The 19100-nt window shown below is 40.2% G+C and overlaps 4 protein-coding genes across 6 annotated transcripts; 2 read left to right on the top strand and 2 right to left on the bottom strand.

Moving 5' to 3' along the window:
* Nucleotides 1-168: 168 nt before the first annotated feature.
* On the bottom strand, nt 169-3085 carry REG (proteasome regulator gamma). 3 transcript variants are annotated; one of them, XM_089596471.1, is made up of 6 exons: nt 2622-3085; nt 2055-2173; nt 1532-1564; nt 1117-1437; nt 918-1054; nt 169-838 (listed from the first exon to the last, which is right to left on the bottom strand). In XM_089596471.1, exons 2-6 carry the CDS (start codon nt 2064-2066, stop codon nt 616-618), a joined length of 726 nt encoding a protein of 241 aa, XP_089452597.1. In that variant the 5' UTR covers nt 2067-2173; nt 2622-3085; the 3' UTR covers nt 169-615. The 3 variants fall into 3 exon arrangements, with proteins under 3 accessions (XP_089452597.1, XP_014211580.2, XP_014211581.2); XM_014356094.3 differs by lacking the exon at nt 2055-2173; XM_014356095.2 differs by lacking the exon at nt 2622-3085 and having other exon boundaries at nt 2055-2398.
* Nucleotides 3086-3694: 609 nt separating this feature from the next.
* On the top strand, nt 3695-5263 carry LOC106646384 (cytochrome b5 domain-containing protein 1). The gene is made up of 4 exons (XM_089596244.1): nt 3695-3904; nt 4048-4234; nt 4627-4784; nt 5027-5263. Exons 1-4 carry the CDS (start codon nt 3695-3697, stop codon nt 5261-5263), a joined length of 792 nt encoding a protein of 263 aa, XP_089452370.1.
* A 69-nt stretch (nt 5264-5332) lies between these two features.
* Nucleotides 5333-7975, bottom strand: LOC106641566 (alpha-amylase A-like). The gene is made up of 6 exons (XM_089596457.1): nt 7636-7975; nt 6890-7326; nt 6414-6795; nt 6072-6348; nt 5683-5912; nt 5333-5511 (listed from the first exon to the last, which is right to left on the bottom strand). Exons 1-6 carry the CDS (start codon nt 7837-7839, stop codon nt 5497-5499), a joined length of 1545 nt encoding a protein of 514 aa, XP_089452583.1. The 5' UTR covers nt 7840-7975; the 3' UTR covers nt 5333-5496.
* Nucleotides 7976-10733: 2758 nt separating this feature from the next.
* On the top strand, nt 10734-16616 carry LOC106641565 (uncharacterized). Its single transcript, XM_023392259.2, has 5 exons — nt 10734-10899; nt 12542-12816; nt 14143-14403; nt 14665-14818; nt 16405-16616. Exons 1-5 carry the CDS (start codon nt 10734-10736, stop codon nt 16614-16616), a joined length of 1068 nt encoding a protein of 355 aa, XP_023248027.2.
* The last annotated feature ends 2484 nt before the right edge of the window (nt 16617-19100 follow it).

The following is a 19100-nucleotide window of genomic DNA, read 5'->3' as shown; positions in this document are numbered from 1 at the left end:
CCAGAATATGCCAGATGGCTTGGAACTATTTTTTTTTAAATAGTACTTTTTTTTTAAATTGCATTTTGCATTTCTATAAAATCGTCTTATTGCGTGTTTATTAATTCTGCATAAGAAAAAAATTACCTATTTGGCACAGAAAAAATCACGCTCTTATTAAAAAAATCGTTTTTACACTTGAGACAGTTTATTTATTCTCTAAAACTTGAAGAATCAATTAAGTTTGTACTCCATGAATCATAATCTTTGTTTCGGTTACCAACTTTGAGAAACATTTATCGCTTGACAATTTATTACTCAATTGTTCACAACGTCACGTACAGTGCATCTTCATACACAGGCGTTAGAAACGTCTTGATTCAGCTGTTTCACGAACATTAGCTTAAAAGAATACAGAGTACAATATAATACGACAATGCTATATACATTAAAGCGCGACCTTAATATATTTATTTGCTACGTAAAAAAAGTGTCGTACTGCAAGTTATTAGTAATTGAATTGTAAGCGTCGATTAAGAACTTGGAAAAAAAAAAAAAAATTTCGGCACTTTTCTCCAATCGTATTTAAATTAAAAAATTTTCGTTATGTCCAGTGATCTCATTCATGCATGTAAATCAGTACAAAGATTCTGCATTCGAGGAACGAGGTTTCTTGATCTTTTCTAAATTTTTAATTACAAGGTCGTGTAGCGAGCAATAGCGATTGCGTATTTCACACATCACCAGCCATAGGTTTAAATATTCTTTCTCATCAAGCTCTTGAATAGCTCGTCTGTAATCGGCCAGGTGAGGATACTTGGCGACTTTACTTACAATTTTTGCTCTTGAAACAAAGTACCTGAAGATTGAAAATTATCATTGAGTCATTTAATTATTTGAAAACTGAAAAAAAAAAATTACTGAATTCATCAGGTTACCTTGAAATTTGATCAAAAAATGCAGCGGCTTCGCTTTCGACAGCTTGAACTTCGGCAAGTGTGTCCTCTTGAATTGAGACTCCAAAATTATTTCCATCTTCTATTTTAGGAATCATGAAGGAAATCCACATTTTTAGCTGAAATAAATAAACCATTATTTTCAAGCGTAACAAATTTTAATGCCCAGACAAACACTTACAAGATTGGAATCCTCCAGGAGCTGTCTAATGTATGGTTTAACTATAAGAATTAGATCACAAAGTGGTTTGTTGCACGGTACTAAGCCATTTGGTAGAATCATTACTTTGGTACCAGGAGTTTCGTCCATGCTGTTTTCTAGTTTTATTCTTTTAGAGTTTGGTCCATCTTCAGAATGATTAATCATAACTGGATCTGGAATGGGTATGTTTACATCTTGGTGGACTTCTTTCAAATCTCTGTTTCTGAACCTTGGTGTTTCAAGGATTTCATTCAGCTGGACAATCTTGTCTGGAAAGCCTTTGATAATCAACTGCTCAGCCTGATGACCACAAATAACATTGATTACAAATATGATGGTGATAATTGGAGCACACATTATATTCAACAATTAAGAGTTAAAGGCTACTTTTTACCTTAGATTTGAGTGAATCTTTGTATTCTTGAACCTGTAATAGTGGAAAGTTTGGAATGATTCAATAATAAATAAAATACAAGACGGTAATTTGATATGAAATGAAATTTTAAAAACTTTTGACTAATGTTACGAGTGATCTGCAAATAATATTTTATCAAACATGATTGTAAAAGAAGGCCTCTGCAAATGCCATTGTTGCCTATTGTTATATTTGCAAAAACAAGTGTTAATAAACACACACACACACACGCGCACACACACACACACGCACACAGTTATGCCTCAGTTGATTATTTACTCGGGTTTTGTGTTTTAGTGATTTTTTTACTATTATCAGGCAATTATTGGCAATAATCACTTTTATTTAATGTACCAAGCTTAATATATTCATAAGACGGATCACGATGACCGATATCGATTGAAAAACTAAGCACGTATGATACACAATTGAAGTACAGGGCAATGATGAGGGGGGTGGCAAAAGTATAGAAATAATAAAAAAAAAAAAACACTCCCTGGACCTTGTTCGACATTGTGAGAATGTAGATTATTCCGATAAGCAACGTCAAGCGTGATTATCAGTGTACGACGTGGATTGCCTCTTGGTGCACGAGTTAGACAATAGCCGCTGCAAGCTACACTGCAGGAACAATAACAAACGGGGAAAATGACAAGATCGAACCAATCGAGTAAGCTGACGGTGAATGTTCCAAAAAAAGCATAAATTAAGTACAAAGTGGAAGGGTTAGTAAGTAGCGTAAGTAATTAAATAAGCACTGTTTAAAAAACCAGCAGAACACGGCGGCGGCGCGAGTTCATAACCTATAAAGGCGCGAGGGGCGATAAAATGCAAACACCAACTGGCTTTGCGCGCCACGGCAGTGGCAGAACGGCACTATAAGTGTATATTGTGCCTATATACACATACCCAGTAAGTTGTATAAAATCACCACCGTAGTGTTCGATTCCCTTTACTGTAAAATCGAGCTTTTTATGCTTGTATATTTTTATTTACGTAAAAGTACGTACACGTAAATTGGGTTATTGGGGTTATTGAGTGCTCATGATATCTCACGTTCGTCACTTACCTTCTTCGTGGAGGCATTTTCCATTATTGAGTCAACTTTGAAGGTCACGTGTCAAATAAGGTACGACTATGCGTTTATCAAGTGTATTCGGCAATACGGTTCCGTTACTCCTTAATATAATTATATTTTAGGATGGATTATAAAAAATAAAAATAAAAAAACGTGGTAGCCTGCAGGGTCGCTGCTGTCCCTCTTCTTCTTGACGACGGCGTCGACCGCAGAGTGCAGACGACAAACGACGGACAGTAGCGCACGCGTGAACACGCGGTTTTAAATTATCTCTATGAGGGATCTTAAATGAGGCGCTGGTGAGGCCCATATGGTGTAGGTGTAATGTATAGTCTCCAGTTAACCTGTCCGTGAAATGTACGGGAAACCTGGAATTCTGATTTATCCCTCCCATGCATGCGGTTCCAGTAGATCATCTTGGTTTTTGGTTCTTTAGATGGCGATCGGGTAACACACAGTACATGACTACAGGACAATAAACCGTTCTAGTTGATCAGAACGTTGTTGTTATATATATATATATATATATTGGCTGGAGTAGCCAGCCATTGCCAACCGTCATCAAGCGCGGGAGAAATACAAATAAAAATAATTTACACTAGAAACGAGGTGTTGGAATAAAATCTTTTCATTAATTTAACAATAAACATTGTTAACAGTACGCAATTTTTATATTCAAGTTAATCCATACTGAATACGTTCATTTTTCAATTGATAACAAGTTTGGGTAGTTTTAATGAAGTAAAAAATAAACAAGTTCTTGGATTAATCACTCGCCATAACCCCAAGTTGCCTGTAAAACCATCCCATGGAAAAGTTACCTTCGGATATATTATGTTTAGTTGTTGACCTTCTTTTATTATTTCCAGCATCAGTTAAATATACGTAAGTATAGGTACATAATATGTGTATACCTTGTGAGACTGGTGTTGAACGTATAATCCCATCCAAAAAATCTCATGAGTTATGTGACACGAGCCATTACATTTAAGTTTCATTAATTTACTATTAATCCGAATGAAAGAAAAGAAAGAGGAAGAGGTTTGCCGATCGGTTGTATTACAATGGCAGAGCAGGCAGGGCGACTACCGTATTTTCTACCGACGGAAGTGGCTATGCACAGTACAGCCCAGGACTGTTGGCTAAGTTGCTTGGGAGGGGTCTACGATCTCACCTCGTACATCGCGCTGAATCCCGAGAGTCTGATTTGCAAGTATCTGCTGGCTCACGCGGGTAGGGACGTCAGCCACTGGTTCGACGCTCGGATTTTCGGGGTTAGAGCTACCCTTTTAACCCTTCCTCCCCCTCCCCTTTTTTATCATTATTTTTTTACTTTGCTGCAAACTGCGCTTCTTGATATTTTCGTTAAAATCGTCCAAGCACATTTTTTTGTAAATTTTTCAACGCACAGCGCAAGCGTCTACGGCGCTACGTCGAACCGGCAACCGGCCTTTGGCGGATCCTTCTGCCCTACAGCAACCCGATGCCGGAGGGCGTGCAGCAATCGGAGCTCGAGGAGGACTGCGACTGCAGCTCGCACGACAAACTTTTTCCCGGCAGCCAAGGACTTGCCGAAAGTGACAACTTATTCAAACGTCCACTCGGTACCTATACTTATCCCTTCGTGAACTAATGGCACAAATACTACCCACAAAAAATACTGATTTTATACTTTTCATGATTTTTTGAGCTAAACGGAAGAAAAAAAAAATTTATTGAATTAATTCGCTAATAATGAAAATCGCCAACAGCTTTTAAGAATAACCCTTGAAATTCAATTAGTATTTCCAATTGAGAATAATGAGAAATGTATCGAATTATGCATCTGCCCGTGTAACCGTATAATATAATTAATTATTACGTTGTACCTTACTTATAACCCATCTGTCTGCATCGAGTGATGTAAGTCTACAGGTAAAAGTTATAAATAAGAAAGAGTAGAAAATAGTTGTTTGAACGATCCAGCTGATTGGTTTGAATTTTTTTTGTTCGATAGAGCTCGAGTTAACGGGAAAGTGTTGGCCGGAACTCGAGTACGTCTTCAACGGTGGCGACGGCGGCGACGGAGTCACGTATCAGCGGGGCTGGCTGACAAAAAAGTCGAGACCTTGTGGCATCACGAACGTACTAACCGGGCACCGAGCAATTATATCGGTATAGCGCGAACACGAATATGTCCATATTTTCCTGGTCGCTCTCTCTCTCTCTCTCTCTCTCTCTCTCTCTCAAGGCCTGTTCCTCACGATTACTTCCGTAAAGCTGCGCGTCTATAACAGGGAGTCTATAATATATACTAGGGAGAAAGAACATCGGCACGAGCGGATAAAGCGGCACCTGCACGATTTCCCCTGTGATGCACTGCATGAGCCGTGTGTGTGTGTGTGTGTGTGTTCCAGGTCTGCGAGGAAGATAGCATCTCTCGGATTCAGGAGCGCGCTTTGGTTTTCAACGGGCACGGCGCCTCCTACACGTTCAAGTTCGAGGGAAAACTCTTGAACCCGCGGCTTTCGCTCTCGGAAAATGGCATTCCCGACGAACGAGATCGCTATCTTGGCTGCGGCCTCCCCGACGACCACACCACCTACGTGCCGAATCTCCTCTGTTACTTCAACGACGATCTGACGGAACTGTGAGTTATTACCAACTTATGTGCTGCGTGGCCCACCAATCGGGCAATCACCAAGACAGGCTTTGTCATTTATCATCTCTTTATTATTCAACTACTTTATTATGTATAATTTCATAACACGACAAAGTCAATCGTTTTACCGATCCTCCGATCCGGAAGCTCCTGCTGACTAGGTGCTCTTTGTCCATTCAAGCAAATTCTTTTGGTCAATCTTTTCTTCGACGGCCGTTGTTTTTACTACGCTAACTTTGACTGAAAAAAAAAAAAAAATAATAAAATAAAATAAAATTATTACTATTGCGATATCAAGCATAACAAAATTAATTAAAAATCTGTGTGGAAAATGTGTGTATATAAAAAAAAAAAAAAAAAAAAAAAAAAAGGGGGGAGGGGTTCAACTGGTAACATGTATCAAGTGATTACCTTTGTGTGTATCGCGAGAACGCCGTTCTGTTCGTTCTTGAGGATTACGATAAAGGCTCTACCGTTGGGTTTGACGGTGACGGTTTTACCGGTGCACCTGCCATTGGCATTACTACCCGAAATGACGTCACAGTACTTCCCGGCCGGCATACCGGTCTGAAGTTCTTGGCTAAGGTCGATCCCGTATTGTCCGTTGAAGGCGATGAATCCCCGATTTCCACGTGAAAATGCTGAAAAATAAAAAAATAAAAAAACCCCAATCGATAAATTGGAGCACAAATCATCACGATAAAATAATTATGATTAAATATAGGTACATTATTCCATAGCCAATATGATGTAGGTATAAACAACAGCTCATTTGCGTGATAAATAATAATTGCTCTCACCGATCTGGTTGTTGCCGTTGGACCACCAGTTGGCAAAAACAGCTGGTCCGACGTCATTGCGAAATCGTAGCATGCCCTGGATCTCGGGCCAGCGGTGCTCGCACACCCAGCCGTGGTTGCAAGGATTCGCCACGTTGGGGCCCCGTGCGAAGGGATCGGGCGAGATAATGTCACCTTTTTCATCGGCGGGTGGCCCTTGCGACGGATCCGTAAAATTAAACGAACTCATGAGCCTCGTCCATCCGTAAGGGTGGGCCAGCATGAAGGCCACGGCCATCTATCAATCCCACGAGACTATCAGCTGTTTCGCGGATTTTTGATATGGATAATTATACTCGTTACCTTGTAGAGCCTCGGCACTTTGTAATTTAGTATGGCCCTACCACCGGCACCGTGTCCCCGCTGATTGTCGTGATTGTCGACCATGACGACGGCGTCCTCGCTGTCGAGCAGACCGTTTTTCCGAAAGCCCCAAGTTTCCAAAGTATCGAGGCTTTCGTATCCCCGGAATTTCCTCCCAAGCTCGCTCCCGTAGACGAATTCTATGACCGTACCGAGGTGAGTGTAATCCCCTCGCTTGCTACCCTCGCCGAAGCCCAAATCGATGACCTCCTGGTAAATAAACGGACGCAAATTCGGGGGAAAAAATTCTCTTGACAAATTGTTCAGCCTTTTGTAAATTTGCTCGAGGTCGGCCGGCCACATGTGCTTCGCCCCGTCGACTCTGTTTCGTGATTAATTCATGCAATATTAAAAACTTGTCGTCCCTTCACGCGGTAAGAAGTTACAAGTAAAAGGTAAAGAAAACGAAAGAGTACCTGATACCAGCGATTCCGTGGTCTATGGCACGATTGACAAACTCGACGATTTTGTCCCGTACGTTCGGCACAGCCTGATTGAGATCGTGTAGGCCGCTGAGCTCGCAATTTCTCACCTCGTTCGGATCCTGATAGCTGTTGATGGCACAGAGCTCGTTAAAGTCGCTCAAGCCGTACGGCACGGCCGGGTAGAGTCGGGTCCGAGGGTCCGCCGTCGAGCCCGCCACGCCTACGGCCGGGTCGGCGTCACCGGTCATGTGGTTCATCACTACGTCGAGGAACGTCCTGACGCCCACGCGATTGCAGCGTCCCACCATGTCCCGGAACTCATCCTCGGAGCCGGAGCGCGAGGCGATCTTGTAACTGATCGGCTGGTACCGCTCGTACCACGGCCGCGGTGGCTCCTCTATCAGGAGGCACTCGGAGATCGGGGATACCTATACATTGCGTTATCAACTATGATGATCCAAACTTTTACGATCGATACACCCATGCATGCACATATTCCGGCCCGAGACTATACTTACATACGTAGTACGTAATGTAATGTATATGAATGTTGCGTATGGCATGTGTATACGAGAAGCATTTCTCAACAACGAAGCGTCAATACGGCATACAATATGTGTGTATATATATATGTTCCCAGTGATGCCCCGAGGTAAGGTATTTTAAGGCAAACCCTTTTAAATCCACCCCGCCCCGGGGTGTAACAACAACAACAACGATACATTTTTTGTATTCACCTGTACGGCTGCGAAGCCCATGGGCCCGAGAAATCGCTCGCATTCCTCGGCTATATCCTTGAATTTCCACTCAAACAGGTGTACCATGGTGGTCCTGCCGTCGGCATAATGCGGGTCCTTGTAAGCCGCTGAATCGTAACTGTGCGCCTGTTGTTGTACGAGTAAAAAAAAAAACAGCCGCACTAGCCTATCAACCACGCGCATTGCTGTCGCTATGAGTATACTTGGAGTATAATGTATCCGCTCAACAATCGGTTCGGCACGACAATCAACAGACTCGTTTGTCCGCCCGCTTTACTTACTTGGTGCTCTTTCCGCTATCTCTCGCTAATATACTTGTTGTGTACTTGGACCTACCTGCCTGCGGTTCACATTGGCTCTTATTTATATAGGCATCCGAATATTTGTCTGCGCACGCTCTCTCTCTCTCTCTCTCTCTCTCTCTCCGTCAAAAAAAAAAAAAAAAAAACAGAACTCAGTTGTTCATACATGAATCCAGCATAATGTCACACTGTCATTACTCACGATCGACACATTAGACTCACGCATAAGAGCGATCCTACGAAAAAAAAATCACCAGTTGGTATTAGCTTCTTGTTGTTGAAATAATTATTTACGTAACAAGTACGCGGATACTTAATAAGATTAGTTAACGCGACACCATTTGCCTACAAGATTTCATAATTTTCTCTTTCTTTTACTTAATGTCTCAAGTACAATCTTGTAGTAAATACAAAACAAACAATTAGTTGTGACACACGTTTTTTTTTTTTTTTTTTTTTTTTTTTTTTTCTTCTTCAAGTTTTATCAATCCCACGAAAAATGTTCAGTTATTATCAAATTGTATGAAAAAGTTTGAAAAATTTATTTTGTTTCGTAGAATACATTGAAATACTTGAGAATGCTCGAAATAGTGTCGTACCTTATTCATACACACAGTTTTTTTCCAATTTTTACACATACCTGAAGGCATGGAGATGATATCAATCTTTACCCATTATCTCGCCAATCACTAGAGTTTTTTTGTGGAATTTCTCCTACATCCTCATTCTCTTGGGCACGTGTCTGTGTGACAATTCCAATGATCGGAAACTAGTATTCACAACGTAATTTATGCCTTTCATTCTCAATGCCAAGTGCTTGTTACGAATAAAGTAAATAAAAAAAAAAAAAAAAAAAGCCATACAAACACTTACGACTTTCTGGAAATTCTTACCTTGTTTTTTTTTAATTTTTTTTTTTTTTTTATTATTACAGGTGTTTAAATTAAAAAATTTTGCATACGCCTATGTATTGCATTTTGATATTTATTTCAAAACGTAAAAAGTTATTTAGAGTTATGTATACATCAGCTCTTGATCTTCAGCGACAACCTAATAATTTTACTACTTTGCAAAACTTCTTTTCGGATAATAAAATGATTTTTTTTTTTTTTCAATTAATCTTGTTTTAATTCTGATTATACTTGAATTTTATAGAAATAAATGATCATTCAGGTAGAGTAAAAATTGTCATTACTTTGTTTTGAATAAATTAAATTTTCTGAACTAATAGTACTTTTGCTTACATTTACATCATAAAGAAAATAAAACAAAATAAAATTTCACGTGATAAAAATCATAAAATGTTTGATCTTTTAAGATGGACAAGTGATGTGAGATAAATATTTCTTTGAAATCTGAAATTCCGAAATCAGCAGCGATAAGATGGTGAAAAAACTTATTTAGGTGCTCGGCTCGTTACAGTTGAATTGATTAAAAAAAATGTTTTCTCTCAGAACGTATCGTTGAACCTATATACAGTTGGATGTTTTATATACATTCAAAATGAATGAACAAGTCAATAAACAATAATAGTGATGACCATGATGAGAAGATTTTAACGAGCCTTTAACCTGTATGTGCATACATTGAATTATATTATACGTATTACCGTAGGTGCTCTACGAATAAGGCATGTAATAATTTTGCAAGTTCGGCAAAAGGGCCAAAGCGAACATTTTTGAGCCATCAGATCGATCTCTGTCGACTTGAACAACCCGTCCAATCGAATAATATGTTTGGGTCAGTAAACTAAGGCCAGCTGATGCAACCTCCCCACCGTTGTCAACGTGCGAGGGAGACAGATATACACGTTCGATGTCGTGTCTCTTTCTACTTGTGCTTCCACGCCGTACATAAGAACGAGCAGTCTATTTTTTTATATGTCTATGCTTAATAATAATTGTAAGGACAAGGCCGTTCGATGTATATTATACAACAGTTGCGAATCGTTGGCTAGTTTCAGTCCACATAATTCGTATCGTATACAATGTTTACCCTGTACGTTAACAGTATTTATTGGTTACTTATAAATATGAATACATACACACTCATACTTACGCAAAATTTATGCCGAGTGTCAATTAAGGTATGAGCTAATAAAAAAAGCTGTCCCTACCTGTTAATCGGGATCCGGTGCAGTTGTCAATGTTTGGTACACCTACGATCACCCGTGCCGCCTGCAATCTCGTGCACGCACAATCTATACTGCCGTAGGTAAGTACACCGTACCTATGACTACTTTTGATGTCGGGCTCGTGCATTTGAAACCAAAGGGAGGCTTACCGTTACTACTTATATACCAACGTACGTCAACTCTCATCGAGGTGATTACAATATTATTATAACCCCATTCCAGAGTAACGGCATTCGTTAAGGGGCTTTTTTTCATACCCCCCTGTTCACGGCCAACTGCTCGCTTTGACTGCAGTTGTTCCGATTGACACGCGCGATTTTTTTCTTTTTCTTTTAGATAGCGATGGATAAAATCTGACGGCATGATTTCGGCACGAATCGTACAGTTGAAATTTAAATTTGGTGGATTAAAAATTCCCGATGCAAGTATCACATTATTATTAAGTAGTTGGCGGAACGTGTAGAATCTACTTTTGACGTGTATTACGACGCATGCTCGTATACAAGCAGATGGAAATCAAATTTTTTTTTTTTTTGCCAAAGACATCCGCGATACTATTGTGCAGTAATTATACCTATATTTAATAGCAGCCTTGAAATCGGCTCCTGCTGGTCCTGAAGCAGTTTAGCAGAAACAGCAGGATGGTTTGGCTGGCGCGCCGATGGAAGACCATTGACTGCTGGCGGAGACGAGGCTGGCACGAAAACGTTGCCTGCAGCCGTCTCTGGTGCGGTAGCAATATTGGCATCAGCACGGGTTCTGGGAGCCTCATGAAAGTTGCGATCGTTGGCGCCAACTCCAAAACGGGTACCCACCTTTATTACCTATACATCATCGTGAATATATACATGGCTTCCTATTATTATACACAGAAGATTTTACAAGATTGTGCAGCCATCTTCATTTCAGGTGCTGATGTCATTCAGTTAGGTACATCAACGGGTATACTTACACTGTTTCCGTAATGGATAATTATTTAACCCAAGATTTGGGTGGCTCTTGTTTTACCTTTCCAGATCACGACAACCATTTTTCTAAATCTCGTTGTTTTTTATGTTTTCTTTAATCAATCAAATCTTTAATAAGTGATTTTACAGGAGTCTGCGTCAAATGACGCTTGTGCGATAAAAACCAGAACAAAAAAGAAGATGTATATAGGTAATATAATACACATTTGCTATTGACTTGTACAGTGGCTTGGAGTGCATTCAAATTGAATTAAAGTCGTGGAACGGTACCACATTGCGCAAAGCAAGAAGGAGCGAAAGTATAACACAAGCCAGTATATTCGTAGGTAGGTAGATATAGGCGCATATTTTATCTACATGTACATACACTGATGCAATATTTTATGCATGTACACCCACATTAAATATATCTTTTAAATATGATTCTCGCATGCTTGCGTATATATCTGTGAGGAAATTTCTTTTTACCTCTTTTATCGAGATATATAAGTAAGTAATCGGCGTGAATTATCGCTGAATTGAAGTGTTTGGGTACTGTACATGAACCAACACTTATACATGCGTGTTACGTGTATGTATAGGTAGGTATAAAAATAAGATACGAGTGTCGCAAGCGAATTAGGATCCGAGTTTACTTCATGTACACTGACACTCTAAAATCAAGCATAACAATCAATTACGTGATGTATTACTTTGGTGATTTTATGTTCCTTATAGTGGGTCATCATAAAGAATCGTTTCAAAATCTCAATTTTTTTTTTTTTTTTTTTTTTTTTTTTTTTTTTTTTTAAATTCATCATCGAATTGAATCGAATTGATGAATTTTCTTGACTTGTGCCGTTCTTATACTAATATGTAAGAAGCAAAGAGCTGGATTGGCTACGCAAGTGACGATAACTCAAAATGGAACTGCTAGATCTTATTTTCTGTATGCAAAAGCCTTGGAATTTAGTCTCGTGAAGGTTACTTAAACATTGAAAAATCGCCACGGGGCCTAGATCGAGTGGCGAAAAAAAAAGTTTTTTTTCATCCTCCCAGGCTTCCTTTTATAATTGTATTCTTTGTCCGCTATCCGTCTCCGTCCCTTTGTCATTCCCTGCAGCAGTATGTATAGTAGGGTTATTGGATATAAGCAAGTAGGTAACACATACGTAGGTATTGGAAACATATCGGCCATCCCCATATGACCGCTCACTTTCTATCCGATGACGTCACCACGTGCACGCGAGCTGCTTCCGCGTGCAGTACTTATGGATGTGTTTGTACGGCCCCTGCGTAATATACGTATGCGCCAGTATTAATTATTAAGTAAATATAGGTGACTGTACTTATGTATACTTAATGTAAGTTCAAGGTGCAGCAACGACCGAAACAAAAGTACCCTTGTAAACAAGTTACGCGGTGCGTGTCTTGTGGGGGCACCAGTCAAATTTTATTACCAAACTGGGTGTACCTGTACAATTTATGTTATATGCACGTAGGTAAAAGCCTGACGCTTTGCCTGAAGCAGTCGGGCTTGATCGATGAGCTAGCGGTGTACGACGCGAGGCCGATCCGGGGCTTGCTCCACGAGTTGAGCCATACGGGGCGTTGCAGGAACGCGCGACACGACAATGCGGGAAACAACAGACAATACCTCGAGCGAGCCCTCCGCGACGCCAAGGTGCTTTTACTTGCGAGCAGCCGTTCTAGGCTCAACGACGAGGTTGCCGATCTGCGCCAGCTCGTACCCAGTATCGCCAAGTACTGTCCCAAGGCAAGTGTGCGTATACACCCATAAGTACCTATACATGTTAATATTATAACTTACAATACGAATTGTCATTTGTGCATTTGCTCGCTCAACTCCTTATCCACATTTTACTTTGTCACTGATGAATAATTATACGTAAATAAACAATTATATGAATACATAAATATCTATAGATAATATAGGTGCACACATCATAAATGCCAATCGGCTCATCTGTGACATTTTTTTTTTTTTTTTTCCCCCACATGTGATAATCATTTTCATTCTTGTGAATATATATATATGTATATATTTGGTTGCCATCTGCACAAATCCAAACTCGAGCGATAATCATGTATCTAAAGCATGTGTAAGGATTCGGCAGAAAACTCTCCATGCCCATTCTTCTCCGTAAGTCAATGAGTTGACGTCCAATACCTATTAGGTGTATCTATACGCGACGCGCGTCGTTCAATGCTGTTTCTAAACTGCTCACTTAAGTTTGCGAGCGAAGAAACAAAGAGCCGCGCGTTACTTGAGCACAAATAAGTATAATACAGGTACGGTTAGTGCAGGGCAATGAATTCCGGCCCCTTAAAAGAAGATCAGAACCTTATTATCGAAACATTCCACCTATATTGATCGGACCTGGAGATTTTCGGCCGTGGTGTGTACGTATACGTCTTTGTCCTCTGCCCCCCCGGGGCACCGCAATTACGAAAAGCTAGAGTACGCCCATTGTTTGGTTCTTTGTTTGTTTCATTTTCTCTCTGTCCTTCTTTCTCCGACCATTTTACATTTTATACATCGTCATGAGATACTTTTGTCGTGGCCGTATCAATAAACAATTTACTTGAAAAACTTTCATATGAAGTTTCAATAGCTTTGAATAACTCGAAGGAAGAGAGAGAGAGAGAGAGAGAGAGAGTAGGAAAGAAAAAGAAACAACTTGAAAGTGTACGACGACTTACATATCTTTTACAATTAAATGGTACAACGTTATAATAATAATAATAATAATAATAATAATAATAATAATAATAATAATAACAATGATCACGAGTGAAAAAAAAAAAAAAAAAAAAAACTAAAGGTAACGTAAAGCAAAAATTTAAACTTGGTAAGATATTAACGAGTAGGTCTACCACCATTATATATTGTTGTTATTATTATTATTATTATTACTATCGTGTTATATATATAATAATATTATATAATGAGGGACGCGGGTGTTACCCCTGGGGGAGACTCATTGATGAACGCAGAACGTCAGGGAAAAGAAAATTCGATGATGATGATGATGAAAATATTGTACTTGATTGGGTCCAACCGAAATGAAAACAATTGAAGGCATTGGTGGCAGTGGTGTCCCCCTCGGTGAACTGCTTGGTGCCGATGCTCGTCGAACTTTACAAAAATACGGGAGGCTTGCTTGACGAGAGACGGCTCTTTGGGGTCCTTAGCCTGTACTCGGTTCGAGCCAACAGCCTCGCCGCCGAAACCCTCGGCGTAGCCCCGGAGTTCGTCTCGGTGCCCGTGATCGGTGGTGCCTGCTCCAAGAGCTGCGTGCCCCTTTTTTCTCGGACTCGGCCGTGCGCTGACTTTACACCCGTGAGTCCACTTATACGTTATAGTCCTGTATAGTAACATCCATTGTCGGGGAGAACGGCCCGGTACGGAACCATTCAAAACTTGTAGTAAAACATAAATAGCTCTGTAAAAAAGTGATGAATGAGATAAGTGCTTGGGGGTGTGGGGGCACATTGCAGTTTCGAGTCTGCCCATCCAGCCATTCATGTTAATGTTTGACTACTTATTAGCCTTTCGTTCATCATGATAATTATAATAATGATTGTGCGTCGTTGACCGCAGGAGGAGCTGAGCAAGCTGATGCACGCGATGAGAAGCTCGGACAATCTGGTCAAGAGTAGTGCAGCTTACGAGGAGAACGGCGACGGCTCGACCGACTCCTCAGCTTGGTGCCTTGGCTTCGCAGCCGCCAGATTTTCCATCTCGCTGTGCAAAGGTCAGAAATAATGAGCGATTTTTTTTTTTTTTTTTTTTTACATCTCTTTACTGTACTGGCTTGGAGCTGCGTCATCATCTGCCCATCGCTGCTCACGCCTACTTTAACGTATCTGCACCACAGCTATCATATTTGCCGGTATTTTTTGTGGTTATTTATTATTCTCTCGGTTATGATCGATATTGACGATGCAAGTGACGCCGGACACTCCTTGTTCTATACTCTTATACACATACACATATATTATATACCTATAAACTTTTATTCCTCGGTGTACCTACCTATATGTATATTTCAAATAATGTGCTTTAAAAAGTGCACATCATCACGTACCTATACTTACTTGCCTTCGACTGCCATTTCACTTTCCGCTCCATTGTCTTCGAGCAGAACTTTGATTCTTTTTTTATTTTCAAACTTGTCCCTTTCTCTTTCCACCGTTTGTTGGCATAAACGTATAAACGTGCGCATACATTTTAACTGCCGACCGCACGAGTACAAAAATGTAAATATATTGTGTATACCATACACGTAGAACGAAACTAAGGTATATTATGCGAGCGAGGGCCGTAAAGAAAAAGGGACATGAGGGTTTACAGGTCATCAGGGGTAGCAGAAATTTGTTACCTCACGCGACGAAGACAACATTCTGCTGGTGATGATCTCGTGCTTACTTGCATGCATGTATGTAAGTATAGTTTGATTATTACTTTACGTGCAGTCAGAGTAAAGGGAAGAGAGACAGAGGCACCCTCCCCCCCCCCTATATACAATAGTATATCGTTGCTCTTTCGCGAAGAGTGGCCTGTTTTACACTGATATTTTTGCGTCAGGGCAGGAAAATTGAAGGATGCTCGAGCCACACATGCACGCTTGTACAAACAACGCAGAGCAACCAGCAGTAATAAATTTCTGCAATGAACCTCCGAAATTCGGCCAATCATCACCTCTGCCCCATGTGCTAATAATAATAATAATAATCTATACGGGTGTATGGGTATGCAGTCCAGTGTTATTTTTCTCATAGGACAGCAACGGTGTAATATGTATACAAGAGTATAGGTGTATAAAGGTATAAAGTAACGGAGAAAGCGTGAGAACGAGCGATTTTTCAATGAAATTCCTCGCGACACAACGCGCATTGTAACACCAACTTGGGTACCTCATAGGACCAGCCGGCCTACACACACCCACATTTCACGCTCGAACGTGAAATACTGCATGCAAGATGAGTGGGCCGACCCACTCCTTATCGTTGACTATTTCTTTCTCTTTTTTTTTTTATTTATTTGGCTGATATGAATAAATGGCCCCTAACTCGGCTGTACCTATGTACTAATTGATAACGTATCAATTCTGCAAGTCCTTTACTCTTACTTAATGTATGTTATGTTGTCGTACTTTTTATTCATTTATACATAATATATATAGGTATGCATGCATTATGAGGTCCGTCCCATGAAAGTATAACTCATACGAGTTGTACGGAAAGTGATTTTTTTTTTTAATTTTTATAATAAATATTGCAATCTGGTGCATTATTGGTGCAGTAAAAGAGTAAAGCGCGTTGGTTCCGTCGAGTGCAGCGTTGCGGGACGAGCAGGGGATCGAGGAGTGTGCCTACGTCCGCTCGTGCCTGCTGCCGGAAATCAAGTACTGCGGGGAGCGGCTGGTTCTCGGGCCCTCCGGAATCCAGAAGCGCTTGGGCGTGCCACGGCTCACCAGTCAGGAGTGCACCGCGCTCTACGAGGCCATTCCTGAAATTCAAAAAAATATCGCGCTCGGCGAGGTAAGATGAACCATCAGCGCATCAGCCATTAAATTATTAGGCGCACAGCTTGCTCTCGCACACAAAGGCCGTGGCATTCGTAGCTACTTTTTTTTTTTTTTTTTTTTTTTTTCCATCTCTCCATACGCTTCCGATGACATGTAAAATGTTGGATATGCAAGATTCACGTTCTTTTTTATTTACTCACGTATTTTACATACATCTTTTGTAATATGAAGGTACATACAAATACATAAGCCTATATATACTACCTTTGAAAACAGCGTGTATTTAAATACGTACCAAAGGGAAAAGTTAAAGAAATGATGTTTCTCCAGCAAAAGTGGGACCAGTTCTCATGTATAATCCCATGATAGTAATAACGTTCGGCTTACATTTCCTACACTATGGAGGCAAACATTTTTACAGCAAACTTTCACTTGATGCACCCGCCCCCTTCCCAATATAATTAATCACGGTATAAATTACGAAATCGGTGAACCCACTGCGCAATACGGTTTCGTAACTCGGTAAGTTCCTGCAGTGCCATTAGATATAGTTGCAGATCTCTGTGTACACTGACTACCGTATTGTACCATATACTGTTTATATTATCTACCTATACTCCTGTCCAATAAGTACCTACTTACACATCATACCAACGAATACTTTCAGATACTGGCACTTGGTGGGAGCACTCCAATCGAGGCTTGCGCTCTTCCCGCGCGCTGCTTGGTTACCAGGACCTAAAATCGTCAATGTGAAGGCTTTGCTTTTGTTTGAAATTAAAAAATGTTGATTCCATGCGGCACGACTACGCGTACATTATTGTGATGATGAAATTTTATCAATGCTAGGATCTAGCAGTTGTAGTTTTAAGGGGCTTACAAAATATACATACGCATACATCTACAGTATTATACTTTGTCCAGCCGTGGTAAGATGAGGTATTTTTTTTTTTACCGCTAGTTTTAAAGTAAAAGCAAAGTTATCATTGGCGAATAAATGTTTTTTCTGAGTTGAAAATAGAATGGTGTAAGTATATAATATGCTTTATTAAAATTAAAAAATTTGTTGGATGATAATATACTGTACCACCTATAGGGTATGACCCTATAGCACAGTATAATTATAGTCTTATCAAAGCAATTGCTACGTGTAAGTATCGGGTGTGCAATGTGCATGGATCGCCGAGTTGTGGACGTAATTTTATCTCTTATTGTAATATAACTATACTTAATTACATTCCACGCAGTTTCTGCAGGTTTAAGGCATATTTTTGATGACGTAGGTACAGGTACAGCAATCTCGGGCGAAGAACAAAGTGTGCCCGGTGGTTGTGGATTTCATTAAAGAAACCTGTAGGAAAGAAACCTGCAATCAAAAAAAAAACTGATGGATGCAGAGCTCAATACTTATTTCGTCCAAAATCCGAATTTTTATATTATCATTGTTAGCTGAGTATGGGTTATACACACTGTTGCAGTTGCAGTACGAAGACAAGTATACTTGATCTATTTCCATTTTTCTTTGCGTGGGTAAGGTGGTGGACGGCTCAGTGTACCTATACGTGTAGATGCTGCAGCTCACCACATGTGCTATGGCTTGACAGGAAGAAAAAAAAAAAAAAAAAAAAAAAAAAAAAAAGGAGAGCCTCGTTCGCTTGTTCTATACTTATATGTAGGTATGGCCTCAGCTCTTCCGCATTCCCTATCCAGGTTTGCTCTCTCTTTCTACTTACTTTTCTGCTCTCGCCGGTTTGCTTGCCAACTCTTTTACTCGGGGAGAACACGAGTTGCTGCAGTCTCTCGCTGAATCATAAAAAAAGCCTAATGAGACCTTGAACTTTGCGACGAGGAGGAGAGAAGTGGTGAAGCTTTTCCCCTCCTCTTTTACTCTGCTCGCTCGTCGTCTTCCTCTTTTTGCTTGTCTTTCACGTTGCTTCAGAGCAGGGAAAACCTGGAAAAATGGGATCGCGGATCGCGTGGCTCGAGAGCAGCGCACTGCATGTGTATATATATATATATATACATAAGTATGTCGCACACACAAAGGTACAGAGCGAGAGTAGAGAATAATCTTAGTAATGCCCATGCGAAATGGTGTGTATATATATGTATACACATGGGAGCGAGGAGCGAGGTAAGGCAAGAGCACAGATGTATGTATTTATGCTCATGTGCACGTGCATCAGGACGAAAGCTGAGCTGCGCTTGGTGTAGGTATAAGTACATATATGCATACCTATTTTTATCGCATCACTCGAGGACGAATGAATTATTAAACTTATACAGACTCACATTGAAGCATCCTTTTCTTCGTTTTCTCGTACCCATATGTACCTATTAGTTTATACCCATGGATCATATACGACAAGGGCAAGAATTTTTTTTTTTTTTTTACACAAGTTTAGCGATTTTTTATTTTCTTGGGGCAATTATTTGTCTACAACAATGTCTTTGTTGCACACACTTTGTGAGTCGCAGGTAAAATTCTAATTTTTTTACATCAACG

The sequence above is a fragment of the Copidosoma floridanum genome, unplaced genomic scaffold (assembly GCF_036245765.1).
Source record: "Copidosoma floridanum isolate Cflo_tuat_1 unplaced genomic scaffold, Cflo_Japanese_pri ptg000030l, whole genome shotgun sequence".
NCBI lineage: Eukaryota > Metazoa > Arthropoda > Insecta > Hymenoptera > Encyrtidae > Copidosoma > Copidosoma floridanum.
The sequence above is the reverse complement of the archived record's forward strand: the minus strand, read 5'-3'. Positions and strand labels throughout refer to the sequence as shown.

What these genes read in the sequence shown, in the direction of transcription:
- REG (XM_014356094.3), bottom strand. Translation starts at nt 2,645, where the DNA reads ATGGAAAATGCCTCCACGAAGAAG. An exon ending in AAAATGCCTCCACGAAGAAG is followed by an intron (nt 1,565 to 2,621) that starts GTAAGTGACGAA and finishes CCACTATTACAG; the next exon opens with GTTCAAGAATACAAAGATTC. An exon ending in TCCTGGAGGATTCCAATCTT is followed by an intron (nt 1,055 to 1,116) that starts GTAAGTGTTTGT and finishes TATTTATTTCAG; the next exon opens with CTAAAAATGTGGATTTCCTT.
- LOC106646384 (XM_089596244.1), top strand. Translation starts at nt 3,695, where the DNA reads ATGGCAGAGCAGGCAGGGCGACTACCGTATTTTCTACCGACGGAAGTG. An exon ending in TCGACGCTCGGATTTTCGGG is followed by an intron (nt 3,905 to 4,047) that starts GTTAGAGCTACC and finishes GCACAGCGCAAG; the next exon opens with CGTCTACGGCGCTACGTCGA. An exon ending in GGCACCGAGCAATTATATCG is followed by an intron (nt 4,785 to 5,026) that starts GTATAGCGCGAA and finishes TGTGTGTTCCAG; the next exon opens with GTCTGCGAGGAAGATAGCAT.
- LOC106641566 (XM_089596457.1), bottom strand. Translation starts at nt 7,839, where the DNA reads ATGCGCGTGGTTGATAGGCTAGTGCGGCTGTTTTTTTTTTTACTCGTA. An exon ending in CACGGAATCGCTGGTATCAG is followed by an intron (nt 6,796 to 6,889) that starts GTACTCTTTCGT and finishes ATCACGAAACAG; the next exon opens with AGTCGACGGGGCGAAGCACA. An exon ending in CAACGGCAACAACCAGATCG is followed by an intron (nt 5,913 to 6,071) that starts GTGAGAGCAATT and finishes TTTATTTTTCAG; the next exon opens with CATTTTCACGTGGAAATCGG.
- LOC106641565 (XM_023392259.2), top strand. Translation starts at nt 10,734, where the DNA reads ATGGTTTGGCTGGCGCGCCGATGGAAGACCATTGACTGCTGGCGGAGA. An exon ending in TCGCCAAGTACTGTCCCAAG is followed by an intron (nt 12,817 to 14,142) that starts GCAAGTGTGCGT and finishes AAACAATTGAAG; the next exon opens with GCATTGGTGGCAGTGGTGTC. An exon ending in TTCCATCTCGCTGTGCAAAG is followed by an intron (nt 14,819 to 16,404) that starts GTCAGAAATAAT and finishes CGTCGAGTGCAG; the next exon opens with CGTTGCGGGACGAGCAGGGG.